The 23,327-nt window shown below is 35.8% G+C and overlaps 3 protein-coding genes and 1 pseudogene across 10 annotated transcripts; all 4 read left to right on the top strand.

Moving 5' to 3' along the window:
* The first annotated feature begins 27 nt into the window (after nt 1–27).
* On the top strand, nt 28–8,610 carry LOC115977225 (folate synthesis bifunctional protein, mitochondrial-like). Of its 7 annotated transcripts, none has more exons than XM_031098955.1 (7): nt 28–124; nt 250–729; nt 802–855; nt 1,996–2,058; nt 2,226–2,280; nt 5,302–5,379; nt 5,667–8,610. In XM_031098955.1, the coding sequence occupies exons 6-7, from the start codon at nt 5,313–5,315 to the stop codon at nt 7,139–7,141; spliced, it is 1,542 nt and encodes a 513-aa protein (XP_030954815.1). In that variant the 5' UTR covers nt 28–124; nt 250–729; nt 802–855; nt 1,996–2,058; nt 2,226–2,280; nt 5,302–5,312; the 3' UTR covers nt 7,142–8,610. The 7 variants fall into 7 exon arrangements, with proteins under 7 accessions (XP_030954815.1, XP_030954817.1, XP_030954816.1 ...); XM_031098957.1 differs by having other exon boundaries at nt 28–391; nt 597–729; XM_031098956.1 differs by having other exon boundaries at nt 28–729; nt 812–855.
* On the top strand, nt 4,567–11,209 carry LOC115977227 (annotated as a pseudogene).
* A 2,947-nt stretch (nt 11,210–14,156) lies between these two features.
* Nucleotides 14,157–14,672, top strand: LOC115973850. Its single transcript, XM_031094090.1, has one exon. It carries the CDS (start codon nt 14,157–14,159, stop codon nt 14,670–14,672), a length of 516 nt encoding a protein of 171 aa, XP_030949950.1.
* Nucleotides 14,673–17,149: 2,477 nt separating this feature from the next.
* LOC115977224 lies at nt 17,150–22,445 on the top strand. 2 transcript variants are annotated; one of them, XR_004088500.1, is made up of 9 exons: nt 17,150–17,492; nt 18,143–18,226; nt 18,382–18,416; nt 18,574–18,685; nt 20,942–21,030; nt 21,325–21,436; nt 21,572–21,702; nt 21,795–21,843; nt 22,138–22,445. XR_004088500.1 is itself a non-coding variant. In XM_031098953.1 (9 exons), exons 1-9 carry the CDS (start codon nt 17,304–17,306, stop codon nt 22,213–22,215), a joined length of 864 nt encoding a protein of 287 aa, XP_030954813.1. In that variant the 5' UTR covers nt 17,150–17,303; the 3' UTR covers nt 22,216–22,445. The 2 variants fall into 2 exon arrangements, 1 of the variants encoding a protein (XP_030954813.1); XM_031098953.1 differs by having other exon boundaries at nt 21,572–21,687.
* Nucleotides 22,446–23,327: the final 882 nt, after the last annotated feature.

Genomic DNA, 23,327 nt, shown 5'->3' with positions numbered 1-23,327 from the left:
AACCCTCACTTTGTAGGTGTTTTCAGTTTTGTTTCCCATACCTTTTTGCGGGTTCTGGGCAAACACATGACCTTTCTCTACAAGGAGGAGACCTTTCAGGATGCGCATGTACATCAAATAGAAAGTAAAGCACATCCAACCACACAAGACTACAGTTTTTTTTTACCAGACTGCAGTCACTTTATTGGCTCATACTAGATTCTGGAATTATATTGAGAAAATGGTAATAGTTACACGCTATATGTACAGGACACACAGTTAAGCTGAAATTGAGAACACACAGAGTAGCCGAAATTGTGTTGAAGTGTATATGGAAGTGTGTAACTTAGCGATGGATTTGAACCTTTAACCCTGGATGTCGCTGATGGAAATTTCATGAAGTTCAGTTAAGGTACTAGTTCTTCTTAGAGAGTCATTGCAAAATACAGAAAGTGCAAAAATTTACACAAGCACAAAAAACATCTGTATCAATCTTTCTAAATCAACCTTAAGCAAATTGACGTAAAAACATTTTACATGCTCAATTCCTCACAACCCGATATCGTTACTTTCGCGCTTAAACTCTCCCTCTCATATTTCTCTTCAAAAAAACCCAGCCACGCTCGCAGATTTCTCTCCAAAAAAACCCAGCCACGCTCTCAGGTTTCTCTCCAAAAACCCAGCCACCTCGGGTCCCCTGTCCGGCCAGCTCCAGCTTCCGCCGGCGCCGCCCCCCGCCGGCCAAACCAGGTACTTTTCTGCCTTTTTAGATTAGATTTCTCCTTTTCTTTTCGTTTTTCTTCATCTCTAACCCATCTCTAGTTTTTCGTAGGTTCGATTTCTACTCCTTGCTGGAAAAACACCTCAAAGTTTCAGGTTTTATTTTTGATGAATCATAATTTTTACACATATTTGATTTCTTATCATTTTTCATATGGGTTTTTCGGTGTTGATTTGGTAGTGTGAGATTTATTTTTTTTTTTTTTTATGATTTTGACATTGGTTGTTTGATATGAGTTAGGGTTTATGATTTTCAGATCTGGGTTTTTTTGGGGGGTTTTATTTATGTGTGGCATTATGATATTTTGTGATGAAATTATTGTATACTAGTTTATGATACATGTTTGAGATCCAAGGTTCCTTGTTAGAATTTGAAGTAGCAGATCTGATATGAATTCATGTTCTCCCAAGATAAAAGGGGTTTGAGAAAACTGAAAACCCATGGGAACTCGAATGGACGACTGAAGACATGTAATGTCATGTCAATTTTTAAGCACCATACTTTATACTTGAAGTGATGGGCAATTGTAGAAAATTTTACCAATGCTAATGTAATGATGTTCTGCTGCTTTTGAGTTCTTGGAAACATATCTCCAGCTTGAGAATTAATGGTTTTTTATGGGAAAAAACAGAGAGCTGAGGATAAATTAAATGGTTCTTTTATGATTCTTTTTAAGGTTCTTAACTGTTGATTTATTTGCTTCAGCTATTAAAGTATAAAATTATTTGAGTAAATTGAATGCCACATTGATTTTCTAAGCCAAGCTAAGGACTAGCTCAAAAATATTACAAAAACATATTAGTCATACAATGAGGGGAAAAAAAAAAATGAGGGAAGAAAAGGGTGTGGTGCTTTAAATTTTTTTTACCAAAATCTGGTGAAAAGTTGTGTAACCCTTTATTAGTATTGTCCCACACCAGTGGTTGCTGTGTTTAGTACTCATTTTACAGAGTGGTTAATTTTAGAGTATGCGGAACCTAATAAGTCTCATAATAAATGTCTAAAAAATTACAGAAACAAGACCAGTCATAAACAGGCACTAGTGTCGTGTTATTGTTCTATATAACAGAAAGAAAAGTACACGATTTTCTGTATATATATTTTACATTGTTTTGTAGATACCCTTCTTCACCAAAATGTAAAAATTTCATTAAAGCAATTCATTTTGTTTTGACCAATATTGGGATTCCAATACAATTCCCACTGTTTGCACTTACACTGTTAATGAATGGCAGGGTCCTCATAGTGATATCATCAGCCTCCACCTCGTCCTCCACCCCATGTCATTTTCTCTTCTGGTACTCATTCATTGATTATATATATATAATTTTTTTTATCATAAAATAGGTTGAGTCATATTTTATTGATGAGCATAGGTTGAGTCAAATTAGATCATCTACATTATTCCCTTTACATTTTAATAACTTATAAAATACTTATTTTGCATGTCCTACTTTCATTGCAGGTCCTACTTTCATCTTTTAGATAAAGATTTGCAAACTTAATTACTACTACTCCAGGTAAATTCTGTTTAAAAAAATATTGTTCCTATTGTGTATGATTTCTATGTATTGGAAATAATTATTAATTAATGTCATCTTTAGCATAAAATTGAGGTATAACAAACTATTATTGATAGCAAAGAAATACCAAATTATTATTGGTGTTGGACTTATCATTGTTATTAGTATTTTTTCCCCTCTTTAATTGTAACTTTTATTTTCAAGTGATCATAACTTTAAGCAAAGTGAAAATTTAAAACTTTTATTCACATGGGTTAGTGACTAACATAGTTATTAAGATTCTTAAAAGGACCAGCATCTAACTTACCTTCACAGGTGCAGCAAGACACTATTCTTAATTGGCTAGCTATTTTGAAACATTAACTTACCTAAAACATTAAAGTTACAAATATTTTGAAACATTTACACATAATTGTCCTTCAAAATTGACTCACGGGAACATGTACTTCCTCTTCTAAGAAGCTGACAGGTTCTCTTTTGAGTGGTGACTTTGATATCATAACAGTGTATTTTAGGTCCCACCCATGTTCTTCCTTTCTTGCATATATACATGTTCTGACAGGATTTGTTTGACCATCTTGGAGCCTGTTGCTATGGCCTATAAGCAAGCCCCTATACATAAGGTACTGCTATACATAGTTACGATCGATATGGACAATTGAAATTCCAAAAGAATAGGATCGAACCACATGCAATAGATGTTTAGAACTCTGGTGTTCAACCAGCCATAAACAGCTAGTTTGAATCATTAATTGTCATGGACCCATGGGTCCATTAATTGCCCCAGGCCCCCCAAAGGTAAAGGACCACTACTGCAATTGAATTACCATTGTTAAAGCTTCTGCTGCTAAATGGTCCTGGTCGGTATACATTTTGGAATGTAATGTGAAAATATTTAGTAGTATATAAAAAAAATAAAGTAGTAGCATGAGATCTTTATGAACCATATATTACAACAAACTCATAACAAGATATTTATAATAGGCTAATCCCAAACTAATATAAACTAGGATACTTTAATCTAAAAAAAAAAAAAAAAACTAGGATACTTAGTAGAATTAAGATTTTGTTACTTGCACGTAAAGTAAGATTAGATTTGGACTTGATTAAGAGTTGAGAATGATATAAGAGAATTAGAATTCAGTAATGATAATTCTTTTTTTAATGTGCAGGCATTGGATGTAAGATTATATAAAAAATAAAAATTAATCTCATCTCCTTAGAGAAAGTCATGGAGCTATTAGAAAATAAATAAGAAATTTTTTTGTTGCAGATTAGATTTATTTTACAATGTGTACACCCGAACCTTTCAAATGTAGCCTAGCCATAAGAGACAGTAGAAGGGCCTCCTTCAATCATATATTTTCTAAATAATATTTTACTCCTTTCACTAAATTTCCCACTGCTTGTAACTGCCCAAATTGAAATTCTTCTATCCCTTGTGAGTTTGAACTAAAAGGAATTTTAAGAATGACCTCCTTATCCCTCTTCCCCAGCAAGTTATCCAATCTATCATGATCCCAACACCTATTATCACTGTTTTATAAAAATAGCTTACCCGCAAATCTTCCATCCCCAAAGGCATTGATCTCAATACTCTTAAAGTACTAGGTGTGGGAAGCCATCTACCACCCCAAACCTTAACATTTTCCCCACAGCCTATACACCATCTACTTCCTTTCTCTATCACACTCTGCGCCTCTAATATACTCTTCCATGTGAATGATGCATTGGACTTCCACTTAGCTTCCATAAAGGAGCAATGTGGACAGTATCTTGCTTGAGAAGAACAAAAGCCAAAGAATCTTGCTCATGCATTAGCCTCCACCCGTGTTTTGCAAGCAATGCCATGGTACAAGCTTCAAGATCCTGAAAACCAAACCCTCCTTATTTGTTTTTACACAACTTTTCCCATTTCTTCCATCAAATTTTCCTCCATTTGTGCCCCAATAAAACCGGTTCAACATTATCCCGAGCTCCCAATTGCTTGGGCAACAACTTCCATAAACTTTTATGCAAAAGGGATGCTCATAGCTGCTTTAAGCCATAAGGGTCTAGCAATTACAGCAGCAGTGCAGGCAATAAAATTTTCCCATGAGATTGGGCTACGCGACATTATTCTAGAAGGAGACTCTTTTGAGCTTGATTGAAAAGCTTCTGGCTCATGAGGAAGACAGTTCATGGTGGGCAAATTTAGTACAAGAGGCAAAGATGGGGTTAATGCAGTTCCGAACCTGGGAGGTAAGCCACACCAGAAATGAGGCCAACAATGCAGCTCATATCCTTGCTAGACATGCACAGGGAATCGATGATTGTGAAGCTTGGTTAGAGGATGTACCTTGTTTCCTTTCTAAACAACTGTAATATGGTGTAATGCAGATGAATATTTAATTTGATAATGAAGATTCAGTTTTCATTATTAAAAAAAAAAAAAAAATGGTGCTAGTAGTGAGCCCACGTGAAAGTGGCGTTGCTCCAATCACAACCTGTCATCTTAGCAAGTTGTAAATAATTTTATTTTTTCGATAAGTAGCAAGTCATAAATAATGTTGTGAAAATAGTTGTCCTTAGCATTGCTCATTTAGTTAAGCATATTGTTTTTCTTCTAATTCATAGGAAATTGAATGCTGGGAAGAATATATAACTGTTTCAACCTTTTTTCCCCTGATAATCAGCTATTTAGACTTTAGATTATAGCAAACCTGAGACAATGCTCAGTTCTTAATTGGAAAAGGTTAATTTTGATATTTGCTTTTGTAGTCTTCTTTCTTAGCTTAGGTTCTGTTCATGGATTTGCATGTTTGGTTTTTTGCCTGCTAGGTTTTTCAATGTACTTTGTCAACGGATTTCTCCTACTGCTATTTTGTTTTACTCATTTTTATCACCTTTACTGAGAAAAGGGAACTCTTTCTGATTTTAAGTTTACAAGAAATGACTTGTGTTTTCATTTATTATGAAACTTTGCAGACTGAAAATAATTACTATAATATTTACTTCAACTTATACTTTGTTGGGCAGCCACTCCTGATATGAATATTTTGAAGCAGCTTGTGCTCACCAAACATCGCTTCAGTGGTTTAACCAGGCATTGTAGAGGTAATGAAAATCCAATTTGTGAGTTCAGATACCCTATTAAATTCATTGATTTAAAAAAAAATAGAATAAAAATGGCATCTAAATGACATAATGGTTTTTTTCACTTGAATGCCACTTAAACTGCTAAACTGTGATAACCAAAAGCAGATCTCAAGGCTAACTCTGGTATATAAGACATAAGTATTAGTATATGTGATGTTTTGAGTACAGAAAACCTAAGCCTCCTTTTTTTTGGGTAAAGTTATCTAAAGCCAGTTTCTATGTACTTGTTTTCATCTTCTCTTCAGCACTGCGTTCTTCCTACCTCCATTCATCCACAGATGCCTCAGTTGAAGTTCATTCTCCAGAGCAGGAAGTAGTGATTGCTTTGGGGAGCAATGTGGGAGACAGACTAGATAATTTTAATAACACCTTGGAGTTGATGAACAAATCAGGCATAAATATTACAAGACATGCTTGTTTGTATGAAACAGCTCCGGCATATGTGACTGATCAGCCTAACTTTCTCAATTCTGCGGTCAGAGCCATTACTAAACTCGGCCCACATGAATTACTGGGAGTGCTCAAGCAAATTGAAAAGGACATGGGTCGTTCCGATGGTATAAGGTATGGTCCAAGGCCAATTGACTTGGATATATTGTTCTATGGAAAGTTCAAGGTCCACTCTGATATTCTTACCATACCCCATGAAAGAATTTGGGAGAGACCATTTGTAATGGCCCCTCTAATGGATTTATTGGGATCATCTGCTGATTGTGATACAGTTACTTGTTGGCATTCCTTTTCACCGCTATCGGGTGGACTTTTAGAGTTTTGGGAGAAAATGGGTGGTGAATCCCTTATTGGAAAGGAAGGCATGAAAAGGGTTTTACCCATTGAAAGTGGTTTATGGGACTGGTCACAGAGAACCTCTATCATGGGTATCCTTAATGTGACCCCAGATAGTTTTAGTGATGGAGGAAAGTTTGTCTCTGTGGAGGCTGCAGTTACTCAGGCTCGCTTGATGATTTCTGAAGGGGCTGATATGATCGATATTGGTGCTCAATCTACACGGCCAATGGCCTCTAGGATATCCGCTGAAGAAGAATTAGATAGACTAATGCCTGTTTTAGAAGCTGTTGCAGGGATGCCAGAGGCAGAGGGAAAGCTCATATCAGTTGATACTTTCTATTCAGGAGTTGCTTCTGAAGCAGTCAGCAAGGGGGCTCATCTTGTAAACGATGTATCTGCTGGGCAATTAGATTCTAACATGCTTAGGGTGGTCGCTAGCCTTAGGGTTCCATATATTGCAATGCACATGAGAGGGGAACCACATACAATGCAAAATAGCGAAAACCTGCAGTATGATGATGTTTGTAAGCAGATAGCGTCTGAAATATATTCGAGGGTTAAGGATGCAGAATTATCAGGTATCCCAGCTTGGAGGGTAATTATTGACCCTGGAATTGGATTCTCAAAGAAAACTGAACATGATTTGGACATCCTTGGGGGATTACCAAACATTCGTGCCGAGATTGGAAGGAAAAGTTTTGGTGTCTCTCATGCTCCCATGCTGATTGGACCCTCCAGAAAGAAATTTTTAGGTCACATTTGCTCTCGAATTGTTGCAGATGAGAGAGATCCTGCCACTATTGCTTGTGTCACTGCCGGTGTTTTGGGTGGAGCAAATATTGTACGAGTACATAATGTAAGAGACAATGCAGACTCTGTAAAGGTCTGTGATGCAATGCTGAAACAGAGGAGCACAAAAAATCTCTCTTGATGTTTGCTTGGTAACATGACGATCATGGACAACTGCCACTAGCCATGAAGCCGGAAGTGGTTATGAAATCAAAGTAGTCAAACCATTCCACAAGTCTTATCAGAGAGGCAAATGCTCATACAAAAATAAAAACTATTCATTTCCAATGCAAAGTTTACACTGAGAGTTTTGACAGGTTACAGAGATTTGATTAGAAAAACAATTAGGATTTTAAGAGAAATGATAATGAAAGCATTTCCCTTTCCCTCATCAAGTGCTCACTTTGGTTAGCTTAGAAGAACTAATTTTTCTGTTTCAAAACCTCAGCTTCAGCCCTAGCCATGGGATCATCCTTCATCTCTTCATCTTCCTTTTCCTCTTCTCGATCTTGGGTCATTTTCTTTCGATGCAACTCCTCTGCAGCCTCCATTGCAGCCCGATTCTCTGCCTGAATTCGCTGCATTTCCTCTTCTTGCTGCTGCCTTTCGAACCACGTGTCAGCATCCGCCCAAACTACAAAAGATTGAAGCAAATACAAGCAGTGGGAAATTAAGTGAAAGGAGTATAATTTGATGGAGGCCAAAGCTCAAATGGTAATTCTAGAGATAAGATTTGGAGTATAATTTGGAGGATGAAGATATAGAATAAAGTGAAGTTTTTTGTGTGGGGAGCCTGCAATGAGATGAGATCCTTCCAATGTGTGCAAACCTGTGCAAAAAGAGAGTGCTTCATCAACCATGAAGTCCAAGTTGCAAATTGAGTGAAGAAGACACTATACATGCATTATGGGGATGTGAAGAGGTGCAAAACATATGGTCATGCAACGAAGTCTCACTCGGCTGGACCACCCCAAGTTACCTAGATTTTATGAGTTTGTTCTGGAGAATTTTAGAGACGAGTAAAGATACAGTTGAACAGTTCATTATGTGCCCTAGATGATATGGAAGTCAAGGAAGAGTTGGATGTTTGAACAAATAAGTAAGCCTTCGAGTTCTATAACCTGAGAAGCAATTATGCACACCTGCAAGAATATAAAGAGAGTGTGTTTAAGAGGTGTGAGACCTGAACCTTCGCAATGGAACACAATTGATCAGAGTTGGAAGCCGCCAAGAGCACCATTGTATAAAGTTAACTTTGATGGTGCAGTTTTTAGAGAGCAAGAGTATCTGGAGTTGGTGTACTGGTGCGGGATGCAAAAGGGATGCTTATGGCTGCTTCCAGCAATTACAGCAGCAATGCAGGCAATAAAATTTGCCTATGAGATTGGGCTACGCGACATTATTAAAGGATACTCTTTGAGTGTGATTGAAAAGCTTCTAGCTCATGAGGAAGACAGTTCATGGTGGGCAAATTTAGTACAAGAGGCAAAGATGGGGCTAATGCAGTTCCGAACCTGGGAGGTAAGCCACACCAGAAATGAGGCCAACAATACAACTCATATCCTTGCTAGACATGCATAGGGAATCGATGATTGTGAAGCTTGGTTAGAGGAGGTACCTTATTTCCTTTCTAAACAACTGCATATGGTGTAATGCAAATGAATATTTCATTTGATAATGAAGATTCAGTTTTCATTATTAAAAATAAAATAAAAAATTTTAAAAAAATGGTGCTATCAGTGAGCCCATGTGAAAGTGGCGTTGCTCCAATCAAAACCTGTCACCTTAGCAAGTTGTAAATAATTTTTTTTTTTTTTTTTTTTTTTTTTTTCCGATAAGTAGCAAGTCGTAAATAATGTTGTGAAAATAGCTGTCCTTAGCATTGCTTATTTAGTTAAGCATATTTTTTCTTCTTCTAATTCATAGGAAATTGAATGCTGGGAAGAATATATAACTGTTTATAAACTTTTTTTCCCCTGATAATCAGCTGTTTAGACTTCAGATTATAGCAAACCTGAGACAATGCTCAGTTCTTAATTGGAAAAGGTTAATCCTGATATTTGCTTTTGTAGTCTTCTTTCTTAGCTTAGGTTCTTTCCATGGATTTGCATGTTTGGTTTTTTGCCTGCTAGGTTTTTCAATGTACTTTGTCAATGGATTTCTACTACTGCTATTTTGTTTTACTCATTTTTATCACCTTTACTGAGAAAAGGGAACTCTTTCTGATTTTAAGTTTACAAGAAATGACTTGATTTCATTTATTATGAAACTTTGCAGACTGAAAAGAATTACTATAATATTTACTTCAACTTATACTTTGTTGAGCAGCCACTCCTGATATGAATATTTTGAAGCAGCTTGTGCCCGCCAAACATTGCTTCAATGGTTTAACCAGGCATTGTAGAGGTAATGAAAATCCAATTTGTGAGTTCAGATACCCTATTAAATTCATTGATTTAAAAAAATTAAAAATTAAAAGTGCATCTAAATGACATAAGTAACGGTTTTTTTTTTCACTTGAATGCCACTTAAACTGCTAAACTGTGATAAACAAAAGCAGATCTCAAGGCTAACTCTGGTATATAAGACATAAGTATTAGTATATGTGATGTTTTGAGTACAGAAAACCTAAGCCTCCTTTTTTTTGGGTAAAGTTATCTAAAGCCAATTTCTATGTACTTGTTTTCATCTTCTCTTCAGCACTGCATTCTTCCTACCTCCATTCATCCACAGATGCCTCAGTTGAAGTTCATTCTCCAGAGCAGGAGGTAGTGATTGCTTTGGGGAGCAATGTGGGAGACAGACTGGATAATTTTAATAACGCCTTGGAGTTGATGAACAAATCAGGCATAAATATTACAAGACATGCTTGTTTGTATGAAACAACTCCGGCATATGTGACTGATCAGCCTAACTTTCTCAATTCTGCGGTCAGAGCCGTTACTAAACTTGGCCCACATGAATTACTGGGAGTGCTCAAGCAAATTGGAAAGGACATGGGTCATTCCGATGGTATAAGTTATGGTCCAAGGCCAATTGACTTGGACATATTGTTCTATGGAAAGTTCAAGGTCCACTCTGATATTCTTACCATACCCCATGAAAGAACTTGGGAGAGACCATTTGTAATGGCCCCTTTAATGGATTTATTGGGATCATCTGCTGATTGTGATACTGTTACTTGTTGGCATTCTTTTTCACTGCTATCGGGTGGACTTTTAGAGTTTTGGGAGAAAATGGGTGGTGAATCCCTTATTGGAAAGGAAGGCATGAAAAGGGTTTTACCCATTAAAAGTGGTTTATGGGACTGGTCACAGAGAACCTCTGTCATGGGTATCGTTAATGTGACCCCAGATAGTTTTATTGTTGGAGGAAAGTTTGTCTCTGTGGAGGCTGCAGTTACTCAGGCCCGCTTGATGATTTCTGAAGGGTTGATATGATCGATATTGGCGCTCAATCACAGCCAATGGCCTCTAGGATATCCGCTGAAGAAGAATTAGATAGACTAATGCCTTTTTTAGAAGCTGTTGCAAGGATGCCGGAGGCAGAGGGAAAGCTCATATCAGTTGATACTTTCTATTCAAAAGTTGCTTCTGAAGCAGTCAGCAAAGGGGCTTATCTTCTAAACGATGTATCTGCTTGGCAATTAGATTCTAACATGCTTAGGGTGGTCGCTGGCCTTAGGGTTCCATATATTGCAATGCACATGAGAGGGGAACCACATACAATGCAAAATAGCAAAAACCTACAGTAGTTTGTAAGCAGATAGCGTTTGAAATATACTCGAGGGTTAAGGATGCAGAATTATCAGGTATCCCAGCTTGGAGGGTAATTATTGACCTTGGAATTGGATTCTCAAAGAAAACTGAACATGATTTGGACATCCTAGTGGTATTACCAAACATTCGTGCCGAGATTGCAAGGAAAAGTTTTGGTGTCTCTCATGCTCCCATGCTGATTGGACCCTCCAGAAAGAAATTTTTAGGTCACATTTGCTCTCGAATTGCTGCAAATGAGAGAGATCCTGCCACTATTGCTTGTGTCACTGCCGGTGTTTTGGGTGGAGCAAATATTGTACGAGTACATAACGTAAGAGACAATGCAGACTCTGTAAAGGTCTGTGATGCAATGCTAAAACAAAGGAGCGCAAAAAATCTCTCTTGATGTTTGCTTTGTAACATGATGTCCATTTAGTTGACGCAGTGTTGTGTCAGCTTACAAAAGTGCATGGCATTAACCAGATTCTTTATTGTTGTTATTTTTTTTTTTTTTTTTTAAAATCACCAACCGTGTACTCAGAAATTTTGTTGTAAATTTTTCCTTCAATAACCTATTGGAGTTAGCAATATTCTCATTGGTTTGTCAATCAGCTCCAACTTCAAGGCCTTATGAATGTACAAAGGGTCATGGTATATGGTTGTTTTGCTTTCTGTTTAAAGCCAGAAAGAGAAAGAACATAAATTAGGGCATGAGATGAGAGATGAGCATCAATAGAATTGAAAGAAGAAAGAAGTTTGCCTAGCTAGCTCTTTAAGTATGGGAAATAGAACTTGATACTCCATTGATGTGTATGAACATCTCGGAAGAGACAGCATATTTTGATGTTCCATAATCACATAGTTTCCTATTAAGCCAAGCAACTTACATCCTTCTGCCAATTCTTACAAGTAAATTACAGGAGGCTAACAAACTTGGTCCAATCTGATTGTCAATCAGCATTTAAGAGATTAGCACCATTATTCAGTTCTCAGTTTTCTACACCAATGACAGTGAAAGCTAGCCATATAACAATGCTCTTGAAGAGAAGAGAAAGTACAAAAATGGATATTGTCCTCAATTAACACATGCTCTTGAAGCTAGCCATGGCATTGCTCGCAAAACACGGGTGGAGGCTAATGCATGAGCAAGATTCTTTGGCTTTTGTTCTTCTTAAAGCAAAATACTGTCCACATTGCTCCTTTATGGAAGCTAAGTGGAAGTCCAATGCATCATTCACATGGAAGAGTATATTAGAGGCACAGAGTGTGATAGAGAAAGGAAGTAGATGGTGTATAGGCTGTGGAGAAAATGTTAAGGTTTGGGGTGGTAGATGGCTTCCCACACCTAGTACTTTAAAAGTATGAGATCAATGCCTTTGGGGATGGAAGATTTACGGGTAAGCTATTTTTATAAAACAGTGATAAGATCATGATAGATTGGATAACTTGCTAGGGAAGAGGGATAAGGAGGTCATTCTTAAAATTCCTTTTAGTTCAAACTCACAAGGGATAGAAGAATTTCAATTTGGGCAGTTACAAGCAGTGGGAAATTTAGTGAAAGGAGTATAATATTATTTAGAAAATATATGATTGAAAGAGGCCCTTCTACTGTCTCTTATGGTTAGGCTGCATTTGAAAGGTTCGGGTGTACACATTGTAAAATAAATCTAATCATCCAATGCCAGCACATTAAAAAAAGAATTATCATTACTGAATTATAATTCTCTTATATCATTCTCAACTCTTAATCAAGTCCAAATCTAATCTTACTTTGCATGCAAGTAACAAAATCTTAATTCTACTAAGTATCCTAGTTTTTTTTTAGATTAAAGTATCCTAGTTTATATTAGTTTAGGATTAGCCTATTATAAATATCTTCTTATGAGTTTGTTGTAATAAATGGTTCATAAAGATCTCATGCTACTACTTTATTTTTTTTATATACTACTAAATATTTTCACATTACATTCCAAAATGTATACCGACCAGGACCATTTGGCAGCAGAAGCTCAACCGGGAGAAAACTTCTATATTTTTTAGCAAGGCAATAAATGTAGAAAGAAGGTAAGAGATTTCGGACTTCTTGGGGGTTCCGGAGGTAAAAGAATATGAAAAATATCTTGGCTTGCCGGCGGTGGCGGTGGCGGTGGCGGTGGTTGGAAGAAATAAAAAGGAGAGTTTAGGATACATAAAGGAAAGGGTATGGAATAAAATACAAGGGTGGAGAGAAAAACTATTATCTCAAGCAGGTAGAGCTTCGCCATGAGCTGCTTCAAATTACCGATGAGTCTTTGCAATGAGATTGAGGCTATGATTCGAAAATTCTATTGGGGGTAGAAGGGGGAGCAAAGAAAGATCCATTGGAAAAAATGGGAAATTCTTTGCAAACCAAAGTTAGAGGGAGGCATGGGATTTAAGGAGTTGGAAAAATTCAACGATGCTATGCTAGTTGAACAGGGGTGGAGGCTATTAAGGGATCATAATTCTCTCTTCTTTCATGTCTTTAAGGCCAAATATTTTCCAAAGGGTTCGGTCTTGGAAGCTACAACTTCATCTGGGTCCTATGTGTGGCAAAGTATTATGAAAGCCAGGAAGGTAATCTCAAAAGGAATGAGGTGGAGGATTGGAGATGGCAAGAGCATAAATCTGTACTGTGACAATTGGCTTCCAGGTGGGGGGTCCTCAAAAATAATTTCTCCACGAGTACCTGAGTTAGAAAGGGCAAAAGTTTCAGCTCTTATATCCCAGGATATAGGTACATGGGACCAGAATCTGCTACATCAACATTTTTTCTCCTTTGAAGCCCAACATATCATGGCTATTCCTTTGTGCCTAACAAACCAGAGGGATGTTTTAATATGGCCGGGTTGTTCCAATGGGGAGTATTCAGTCAAATCAGGCTACAAACAGCTGTGTGAAGAGGAAAACATTTTGGATGCATCGGCCTCAGATGGCTCACTTCAAAAAGCTTTCTGGAAACGTGTGTGGAAGATCCGGGTGCCAAACAAAATTAAAACATTCCTTTGGCGAGTATGCTCTGACGCACTACCTACAAAAGTGAACTTGAAGAAGAGGAAAATCCTTGAAGACACACGATGTGGCGCTTGCCTTTCAGCTGAAGAGACCACCCTCCATGCTATTTGGAGTTGTGAAGAATTGCAAGAAATTTGGCTCCCCTGTTTCAACTAGGTTAGAGCTGAGTACCTGAACATCAATGAGGTTCAGGAGCTAATTAACTTGGTTGGGATGCAGAAACAGAAGTTGGAATTGTTCGCGGTAGTGGCATGGTTCGTATGGAATCGTAGGAATAAAATACGGCTCAAAGAACCTAGCTTGGATAAGAGTAAAATATTCAGTGCAGCAGCATAATACCTCTCGGCATTCCAGTTGAAGTTTCCGATGAAAGTGGCTAAGTCCCCTGCGATTGAGACGAAATGGAGTCCACCGTTGGGTGAGGGGTATAAAACCAACTATGATGGGGCAGTTTTTGAAGACTCGGGTGAGGCAGGGATCGGTGTGGTTGTGCGAAATGCTACCAGTGAAGTGCTAGCTGCACTTTCAGAGAAAATTCCTTACCCCGGCTTAATGGAGTTGGGGGAGATCCTAGCTGCAAGAAGGGTTGTTCGGTTCATTGTGGAATTGGGCATGTCACAGTCAATATTTGAAGGAGACTCGGAGATAGTTTACAAGGCGTTGAAATCAGTTGATGTGGGCCATTCCTCAATCGGTCAATATGTGAAAGACATTATGTCTATTTCCGGTTCGCTTCGAACTTTCTCTTTCTCTCATACTAGGAGGCAAAGTAATTGTGTGGCTCATGCCTTAGCCAAGAGAGCAAGATTTTCTTTTCCGTTGTTAGCCTGGATGGAGCATGTTCCTCCAGACGTGATTCCTGTTGTAGTTTCAGATTTATAGTTTTCTAATAATATTTCGTCGTATTGATTCTAAAAAAAATGATAATTCAATTGCAGTAGTGGTCCTTTACCTTTGGGGGGCCTGGGGCAATTAATGGACCCATGGGTCCATGACAATTAATGATTCAAACTAGTTGTTTATGGCTAGTTGAACACCAGAGTTCTAAACATCTATTGCGTGTGGTTCGATCCTATTCTTTGGGAATTTCAATTGTCCATATCGATCATAACTATGTATAGCAGTACCTTATGTATAAGGGCTTGTTAGAGCATCTCCAACAGTCAAGCTATCTCTATTTTTTCTCCAAAAAAGTCACTGTTCACACAAAAAAAAAACCCTCCAACAACCTCTCCATCCCCAAATTTTTTTTTTTGATTTGCTATAGTAGCTTATGCAAAGAATATTTCCCCTTAAAATAATACCGGTTGAATTAAAAAAAGGCTTTTTTCTCTTTCCTCCCTTTCTCTCTCCTCTCACGGCTACAAAAACAACCATCTTTCTCTCAAACATCTCTAAATTCAAGTATAATCAAAATACAAACTCAAAAACATAATCTTAAAATTAATCAAACCACAACAATAAAAGCAAAAAAATTTCTTGCTCTCATAAAACTGATATAATTTAAACAACAAATCTAAAATCTAAAAACAACAACAGCAGATCAAGAACCAAAAAAAAAAAAAGAACAACAATAAAAGATCAAGAAAAAAAAATAGAAGCTGATCTGACAAATCTAAAATTAGAAACAACAACTAATCAAGAACAAGGAAAAAAAATAGAAGCCGATATGACCCTTGGTTGCATGCACTCCGTGACTCCGCAGTGATGAGGAGGAGCAGCAGTGGTGGTGTGGTGGAGCAAAGGCGATTTCTCCTTTCTCTCCATGCGTGTCTGTGTGTGTTTGAAGATAATGACACCAAAAGGCAAGCAAGATTATGTGAGACGTATCACACAAAGAGCTAAAGAATTTATGGAATCAAGTAGAAAAAGAAAAAAAAAAGAGTAGAAAATGAGAGAGCTGGAGAAAGAAAGAGAGAGGGAGGTTCTGGAATCAAGTGGAAAGTAAAGAAAAAAAAGAGATGATGAAATATTTTCACAATAAATTTTAAGTAATTAGTTAATATTAGTGAGTAAAAATATAATTTCAGTGGTGAATTCAAATTAAAACTAGTAACCATATAAGATTTTGTCATGATTCTTGTGAAAGTATTACAAAAAATATTGTGAATGTAACACTTTTTGTTGAAAATTTTAATTTTTGAGAATGAATAGAGGAAGAAAAAATAAAGATTAAAAAAGAATAAAGAATGAATGAAAAAATAATATTTAAATGAGATGGAGAAAAGATGAGTCTGTTGAAAGACATATTTGAAAAAGTAAGTAGGTAAAAGATAAATATCACTATTAATTATCTAAACAGTACTGGAGATACTCTTATAGGCCATAGCAACATGCTCCAATATGGTCAAACAAATCCTGTCAGAACACACACACATGTGTATATATATATATATCTGTGCAAGAAAGGAAGAACATGGGTGGGACCTAAAATACACTGTTATGATATCAAATTCACAACTCACAAGAGAACCTGTCAGCTTCGTAGAAGAGGAAGGACATGTTCCCGTGAGTCAATTTTGAAGGACAATTATGTGTAAATGTTTCAAAATATTTGTTACTTTAATGTTTTGGGTAAGTTAATGTTTCAAAATAGCTAGTCAATTAAGAATAGTATCAATAATAGTTTGTTATACCTCAATTTTATGCTAAAGATGACATTAATTAATAATTATTTCCAATACATAGAAATCATACACAATAGGAACGATATTTTTTAAAACAGAATTTACCTAGAGTAGTAGTAATTAAGTTTGTAGATCTTTATCTAAAAGATGAAAGTAGGACCTGCAGTGAAAGTAGGACATGCAAAATAAGTATTTTATAAGTTACTAAAATGTAAAGGGAATAATGTAGATAATCTAATTTGACTCAGACTATGCTCATCAATAAAATATGACTCAACCTATTTTATAAAAAAAAAAAAATTATATATATATATATATATATATAAAATCAATGAATGAGTACCAGAAGAGAAAATGACATGGGGTGGAGGACGAGGTGGAGGCTGATGATATCACTATGAGGACCCTGCCATTCATTAACAGTGTAAGTGCAAACAGTGGGAATTGTATTGGAATCCCAATATTGGTCAAAACAAAATGAATTGCTTTAATGAAATTTTTACATTTTTGTGAAGAAGGGTATCTACAAAACAATGTAAAATATATATATAGAAAATCGTGTACTTTTTTTTCTGTTATATAGAACAATAACACGACACTAGTGCGGAGTGCCTGTTTATGACTGGTCTTGTTTCTGTAATTTTTTAGACTTATTACGAGACTTATTAGGTTCCACATAGTCTAAAATTAACCGCTCTGTAAAATGAGTATTAAACACAGCAACCACTGGTGTGGGATAATACTAATAAAGGGTTACACAAATGAAAAACAAATGAAAACAGCTTGATGTTCATTTTAGAACTTTGCTCTCAGAAGTATATAAACAGCTTGATCTAGCAGTCATAAACCAATAACGTAAAGAACAGAGAATGTAGATAGATTGAAGATGAAGAAGCCATCTTGTTTTTGTACTATTTTTACACAGGTGTCTCTTTGCTTTGCTCTCTACCTTGCTCTCAACTTGGGTCAGCCTATTTACAGCAAGAGAAGTGATAGTAGAGCTCTTGATCTTTACTTTATCAGTGTTAGAGGGGGTTTCAGACCTCTTAAGCAACAAACCCAGCTTCTAAAACTGGTCAATCCCTCATTTTACCTCATTCAATTCTTCTGTTTCATGAATATATGTTATCTTATATGTCTTATGGTTTTTAAGGTTTTGTGGGGATGGTTTTTTTGGTTTTTGTTTGTGGGTATGGCTTATTTGGTCTTTATTTGTTGAATAGTCGTCAATTTTGAGTGAGCTTTTGGGTCCAAAATGATAAATAAATTAATGAGCACAAGTAAAAGTTTTGATTGTGCTTCTCTTGCTACTGACTGACTCTTAGCAACCAACCCTGACTATATTGGTTTCCTGTTTACTTTACGAAAGATTTCATATTCCAGAAATAATATTGTTTTCATTGTCTCTAGGGGAATGAATTTTGATTGTTTGTCAGTAGTGATTAAAGGGCCACTTCCTGTTAAATGCTAGAAGAATTCCTGTTTTTACTGTCTATAGCCTTTGATTAGCTTTCTTACTTGAGTTGTAATGAAGCTACTTTGTTGATCCCATGATTAAGTTGATATTTTTCATCATCTATAAGTATATGTATGGTTTGATTCTGTTTATTGATCAATTTCTTGTTCTTTCTTTGTAAATCTGATTTCAATAGATTGCCGCTTCCTTCACTCTCTCTGTATTTCTCTAAGTTGACTGTTCTGAATGTGTTCTTGTTGTCTATGAAGATGGAGAAAGTGGCAAAGGTTTACAATGTGAGTTTTGTGGTGAACACTAGTGAGCTGGGAGAAGACGATCCACTTATGCAGAATGTAAGATCTTTTTGTTTTTTTCCCACTAATTCAAAATGTTGGATATTATGCATCATTTCACCCTGAGCTGCATTGGTCTAGTTTGTTCATTCCCTGAATTAATTGGATGTATCGGCTTCAGCTATTTACAATAATTTTACCTTAATTTTTTGCAGGGTACCATGCTTTTCCCATCACTGAAAGTTCCCTGGTATACCATTCTCTCTGCAATCAGTTCTCTGAACTGGGTACATTTGCATCACAAACAAATGTTTAAATTGCAATATTTTGGATTCTCATGTGATGTATGATAGTCACTGTTTTTAATTCAATCACTCTAGTCTTGTAATAAATAGTAACACTTGTAGGTTTACTACTAGAACATCTAAAGGACATGGAGAAAGTTACTTCCATGAGCAGATAAAGATACCTTTCGGGAATACTTTAGACATTATTGGTGTGGATACTGGGTCATTGCAGGTACATGTTTGTTGAATATATAGAATCCTTTATTTATTGACCGTTGAATTCTCTAATCTCGTCCATTGTATGCATCTCCCTCACACAGGTGCTAATATTTCAGTAATGTAGAATATATTTTACTTGCTAGCTGACTGTTCCCTGTATATATTGGGCCAATTTTGTGTTGTTTACCTATTCAATTTCAAGGTACATGCAAACTATATTTCCCGTAGGCGCTTTATCTCTGGTGTTAAGGGGGTAAGATAGGGTTAGAGAGGTCATAGGATTTTATCTTAATTGTATTTTCCTCAGATTTCTACTGCTGCAGGTACAATTTAAGCCTCTTTCAAAAGGTGTTCAAGCCTTATATTGTTGCTTTTCAGGCAAAGGGCCAACCTCTCTCTTTTTATTTCTTGAGAGAGAGAGAGGTGCAGGGGTGGAAGTGGGGGAATAAGTTTTTGCTTATTGATGATTACTAATGTGTGAAATCTGAATTGATGCAGGACAAAACTAAACAAAAAAAGGGGGGGGGGGGTTGGGTTCATGGGTAGCGTTCATACGGTATTATAACACCTTAGTTTATTTTGGGTTATTTAAGGTTATTTGGTCTTTTGGTTTATTTTTATTATGTATGGCTAGGAGTAGTCTGAATTAATGGTCATGATTAATTGTTTCTAGGTTTCTCTTCTTATAAATTGAAGATAATGAGATTATTGTAAGAGCCTTTCCTTTATGTTAAAAAAAATTTGAGTCTTTGGCTTAAAAATTCTCTTAAGTACATACATTTTTTTTAAAAAAAAGACAAAGAAAAGAAGAGGTTCTCTAAAGAATTTAGGTTTGCTTAATTAAGCACCCAAGAAGAGGTTTTTCCTTTGTTTCTCTTTAAGAAACTTAGGCTTCTATAGAAGTAATCATCGTCTCATTTCATTCCAAATTGTCTCTATCATTTGATACACGAATGTGTACTTTTTGCTTTTTGGTACATATAATTGCAACTAGGTTCTAGACTCCCATGGAGAAGTACATTACAATACTTGTATGCTTTGACCCAAAAATCCTATAAAAGTTTATTTGGATTGATTTGGCTCAATAGGGAATTATTGTCATGTGCTCATTCTATATTTGCTCCTTGTTTGATGACAGTAGGAACAATTCAAATAATTTATGCAGCTTCAACATCTCCAGGTCAACATTTTTTCTTTTTTTAAAACCTATTCCTCTGTATTGTATAAACTACAAATCTGTATATGTCTGTGTTGGAAGAAGCTTAACAAACTGTTGGAAAGTAAAAAATAAAAATTATTTTGGTATCTTATTTCACAATCTTCCCTTGTGTACTCATTCATCATTATTCTAGGTTCTGAATAAACCCACCCAAATTGTAGCCCAGGGTGCAACAGACTTATGACTGAGACACAAAATTGAAGCCTGCAAACTAATAAAATTGGTTGTATCTAGCACTTTTTCGGGAATAATCTGACATTTTAATCTAAAAAAACATATTAATTTTTATACAAGCGTGAAGGTAGCTCATTCAATTCATCATGGATAAGAGATTCTGGAAACTTGTGGATATCTCTCTGAACTGATTGCCAATTTGGTTCTTTTAAATATAAGTTACATAGAACATATTCTTAAATTGCAATATTGATAAATTGAAGGTGAGACACAAGGCAAATTATTAGGATAAACTTAAAGTTTATATGAAATTCTGAGGGAATAATAAATAGAAGTAAAATATGATGGTGTTTATGAATTTGCAAGCTCAAGATGGTCACGTGCGTGCAAAAAGTGTAACTTTCTGTGGTGATAAAATGTAAGGTAAGTATGAAGATTAGGTGTGGTATAGAGTGGATTATGGTGCTGCCATGCTAGGATTTAAAGTGGACTTTAGAAGTTGGGAGTTTATGGGGTGTGTTACTTTTTTTGTTATCATTATTCAGTCAATCTTAATAACGGAAATGATGTTGCTGTGTTTTCTATTCATTTGCTAGTCCTTGTTTCTTATTATTTTCTTCATACTATTTCCTACCACTCATCCAGTAACTCCAATTCAATCTTTAGCTCTGCAATATTTATAGTTGAGTGATTTTTTTAAATCAAACTTGTGGTATATGAACTATACCGTCAGCACACTTGATTGTCTGAGTAGTACATTGGCAGTGTTGTCCAATAGATGATAGATAAACTATAAATTGCACAGAATTTTCATTTTTTCTTCTTTTCTGTTCTCTTACGTTGGTGTGTGTTTGTGTGTTTTTTTTTTGTTGAAAGGATTCAATGCTTACAGGACCATCAAGGGAAATTGGACAAAATCAGTTACATTGGCTGACAAAGACACTAGAAGCAACCAGTAGTAACTGGTAAGATTAATGTTTATTGTTTTGGCTGTTTATAGGCCTTGTGACCCTAAGAATTAGCAAGCTTTTGAATCAAAGCAGAAGCTATGAAATCTTGAAATGATTTTTCATTTTAAATCTTCTAAGATTAGGATTTTAAAAACAGTCGGCTTCCTCTTTCAAAAACAGCTTTTCATTATGATATTTACATAAAATTGGAATTTAGTGTAATAACATTTTGAAACCTTAAGAATTAGTTCTCCATATGTATTACCTCTTTCAATCACTGAATGTCTCTTTTGCCCTTTGTGATTCTAGGCGTATGGTTGTTGGATTCCACCCGCTGGTTGTTTGTGAAGAGAACAAAGAGCAAGTGGAGGCAAAGCAATTTTATGAGCCTCTACGCCATATTTTTGTGAAATTTGGAGTTGTAAGTATTTGATCATTATATTTAATGTTTCTATGTGTAGTTCTCTCAGATCCAATGTTCTGAATTTTTGTATCTGCATAATTCTGAATGTGATGGCATAGAACTGACTAGAAATTTATGTACTTCACTCCCCAGAATGTGTACCTAAGTGGGCAGGGTTGTTCTAAACATGTCAATCATGTTAATGTAGCTTACATTGGGAATCCAACCCCAAGAGAGAATGAATCATATTTTACATCTGTGAAGGGAAAGTAAGTCTTTAATGGGTACTTACCTCTTTCCTCAATTTCAATGTTCTACATTTTACTCCGCAAATGCATACTTTTTCCTGACTTTTTCATTTTCTTCTGTTTCTCAGAGAATTGGTTAATGGGTTTCTTCTTCACAGTGTCAGCTCACTAGAGATTGTGGGTCTTCAATCTTTCTGCATTATGAATATATCTTTAAAATTTTGGGTAACTTTGGACAATTGGCAAGTTTGAATTAGTCTATTGTGTTCAAAATGGAATTTTGAACAAATAGTTAATAGTGTAACTTGCAAAAATGACAATAATCATTGAGCCACTTGTGGAATACAGTGGACTAAGAAAAAAGAAAAAAGAATGTAGTGGACTAATTCAACATCCATCAAATGTCTAAAGGCCTAATAATCCCTTCTAAAGCTTGCCCAAAGCACCAAATGATACATTTTTATGTTGCAGGTAATCTACTTTATTAACTCGGCTGGGGAAGTTGTGCATAAAACTGTACTCCAACAGACGGGGAAGGAGGTGATGTAAAATTTTTATTTGAAGCCATGATAAATTTGCTTCAATGTTTTTCCCCCACATTTACTTGAATTGTCCCCCAATCCGCAAAAATATTTCCCATGTAGATGCCTTTTGTCTTCAGTAGGCTTTCAACCCTCTGACATTATAGGTCCAAGTGATAATTCAGCTTGAATTTTTTTTTTCCTTGTTGGTGTAAACTTGCAATTTGTTTCTTATTATAAATAGTACCTTTAGCAAGATGTATGGAAAGAGTAAATGATCCACTTGAGGGGAATCATGTGTTTAAGAGAGGAACCAACCACATGAGGATTTGTAAACTTTTCTCATAAAAAAAATGAGGTTCACACAGCTAACAGGCATCCCTAATGAAAAATTTCAACTTTTCATGTTGACTAATTCCAGCATAAATAAAGAAAAATTTTAGGAGAAGTTGTTTGGTTTAAGTTTGAAAGGTTTTTCGGAAATTGTACTTGTCATTTTTTATAAAACACTAGAATCTGTGGGGGGATATTTGCTAAAGTTAATGGTTAGAGAATGAGAAATGCTATTGGAGTAACACAAAAGGAGTGAGCTATTTAGGATAGACTCGTGGAATTAGGGGTGGGAAGAAGATTATATTTGTTCCAAATAAATTTATTTCATGATTCAAATTAGGGTAAATTCCATTGCACCTTCTGAGGTTTGGGCTATTGCTAACCAAGTTCAATACTTTTCAAAACTAACCAATTTGGTTCCTAAAGCCAATTTAGTTCGTAATACATTTGAGAAAAAATAACTAACTGTTTAGGGACTAAGTTGGCTTTAGGGACCAAATTGGCTAGTTTTGAACAATATTGGACATTATTGGCATTAGCCCAGTCCTGAAGGTATGTTAGTGGAATTTACCGTTCAAATTAAATATTATATAATGCCTTGTAATACTATTAGATAAAAATTAAAAAAAAAAAAAAACACTAAAAAAACTAAAATCTTAATCTTCAAGTGAAATAGAGAAGTTAACTATACAATTGCATATTGGAAAATAAGGGGAAAGTTAACGATGCTGTGAATGTTTGGTTTGGGAAATAATTTTAGAAACTTTTTATGAAAAAAAAAAAAGAAAATCACTGATTTTTTTGATA

Source organism: Quercus lobata, chromosome 2 (genome assembly GCF_001633185.2).
Source record: "Quercus lobata isolate SW786 chromosome 2, ValleyOak3.0 Primary Assembly, whole genome shotgun sequence".
Taxonomy (NCBI): domain Eukaryota; kingdom Viridiplantae; phylum Streptophyta; class Magnoliopsida; order Fagales; family Fagaceae; genus Quercus; species Quercus lobata.
The sequence above is the reverse complement of the archived record's forward strand: the minus strand, read 5'-3'. Positions and strand labels throughout refer to the sequence as shown.

Coding starts and splice junctions, on each gene's coding strand:
- LOC115977225 (XM_031098954.1), top strand. CDS start 4,464: ATGGTGGGCAAATTTAGTACAAGAGGCAAAGATGGGGTTAATGCAGTT. Junction 4,525..5,301: donor TGCAGTTCCGAACCTGGGAG/GTAAGCCACACC, acceptor TTTGTTGGGCAG/CCACTCCTGATATGAATATT. Junction 5,380..5,666: donor TTTAACCAGGCATTGTAGAG/GTAATGAAAATC, acceptor TCTTCTCTTCAG/CACTGCGTTCTTCCTACCTC.
- LOC115973850 (XM_031094090.1), top strand. CDS start 14,157: ATGAAAGTGGCTAAGTCCCCTGCGATTGAGACGAAATGGAGTCCACCG.
- LOC115977224 (XM_031098953.1), top strand. CDS start 17,304: ATGAAGAAGCCATCTTGTTTTTGTACTATTTTTACACAGGTGTCTCTT. Junction 21,437..21,571: donor TTTTTGTGAAATTTGGAGTT/GTAAGTATTTGA, acceptor TTCACTCCCCAG/AATGTGTACCTAAGTGGGCA. Junction 21,688..21,794: donor TTTACATCTGTGAAGGGAAA/GTAAGTCTTTAA, acceptor TCTGTTTCTCAG/AGAATTGGTTAATGGGTTTC.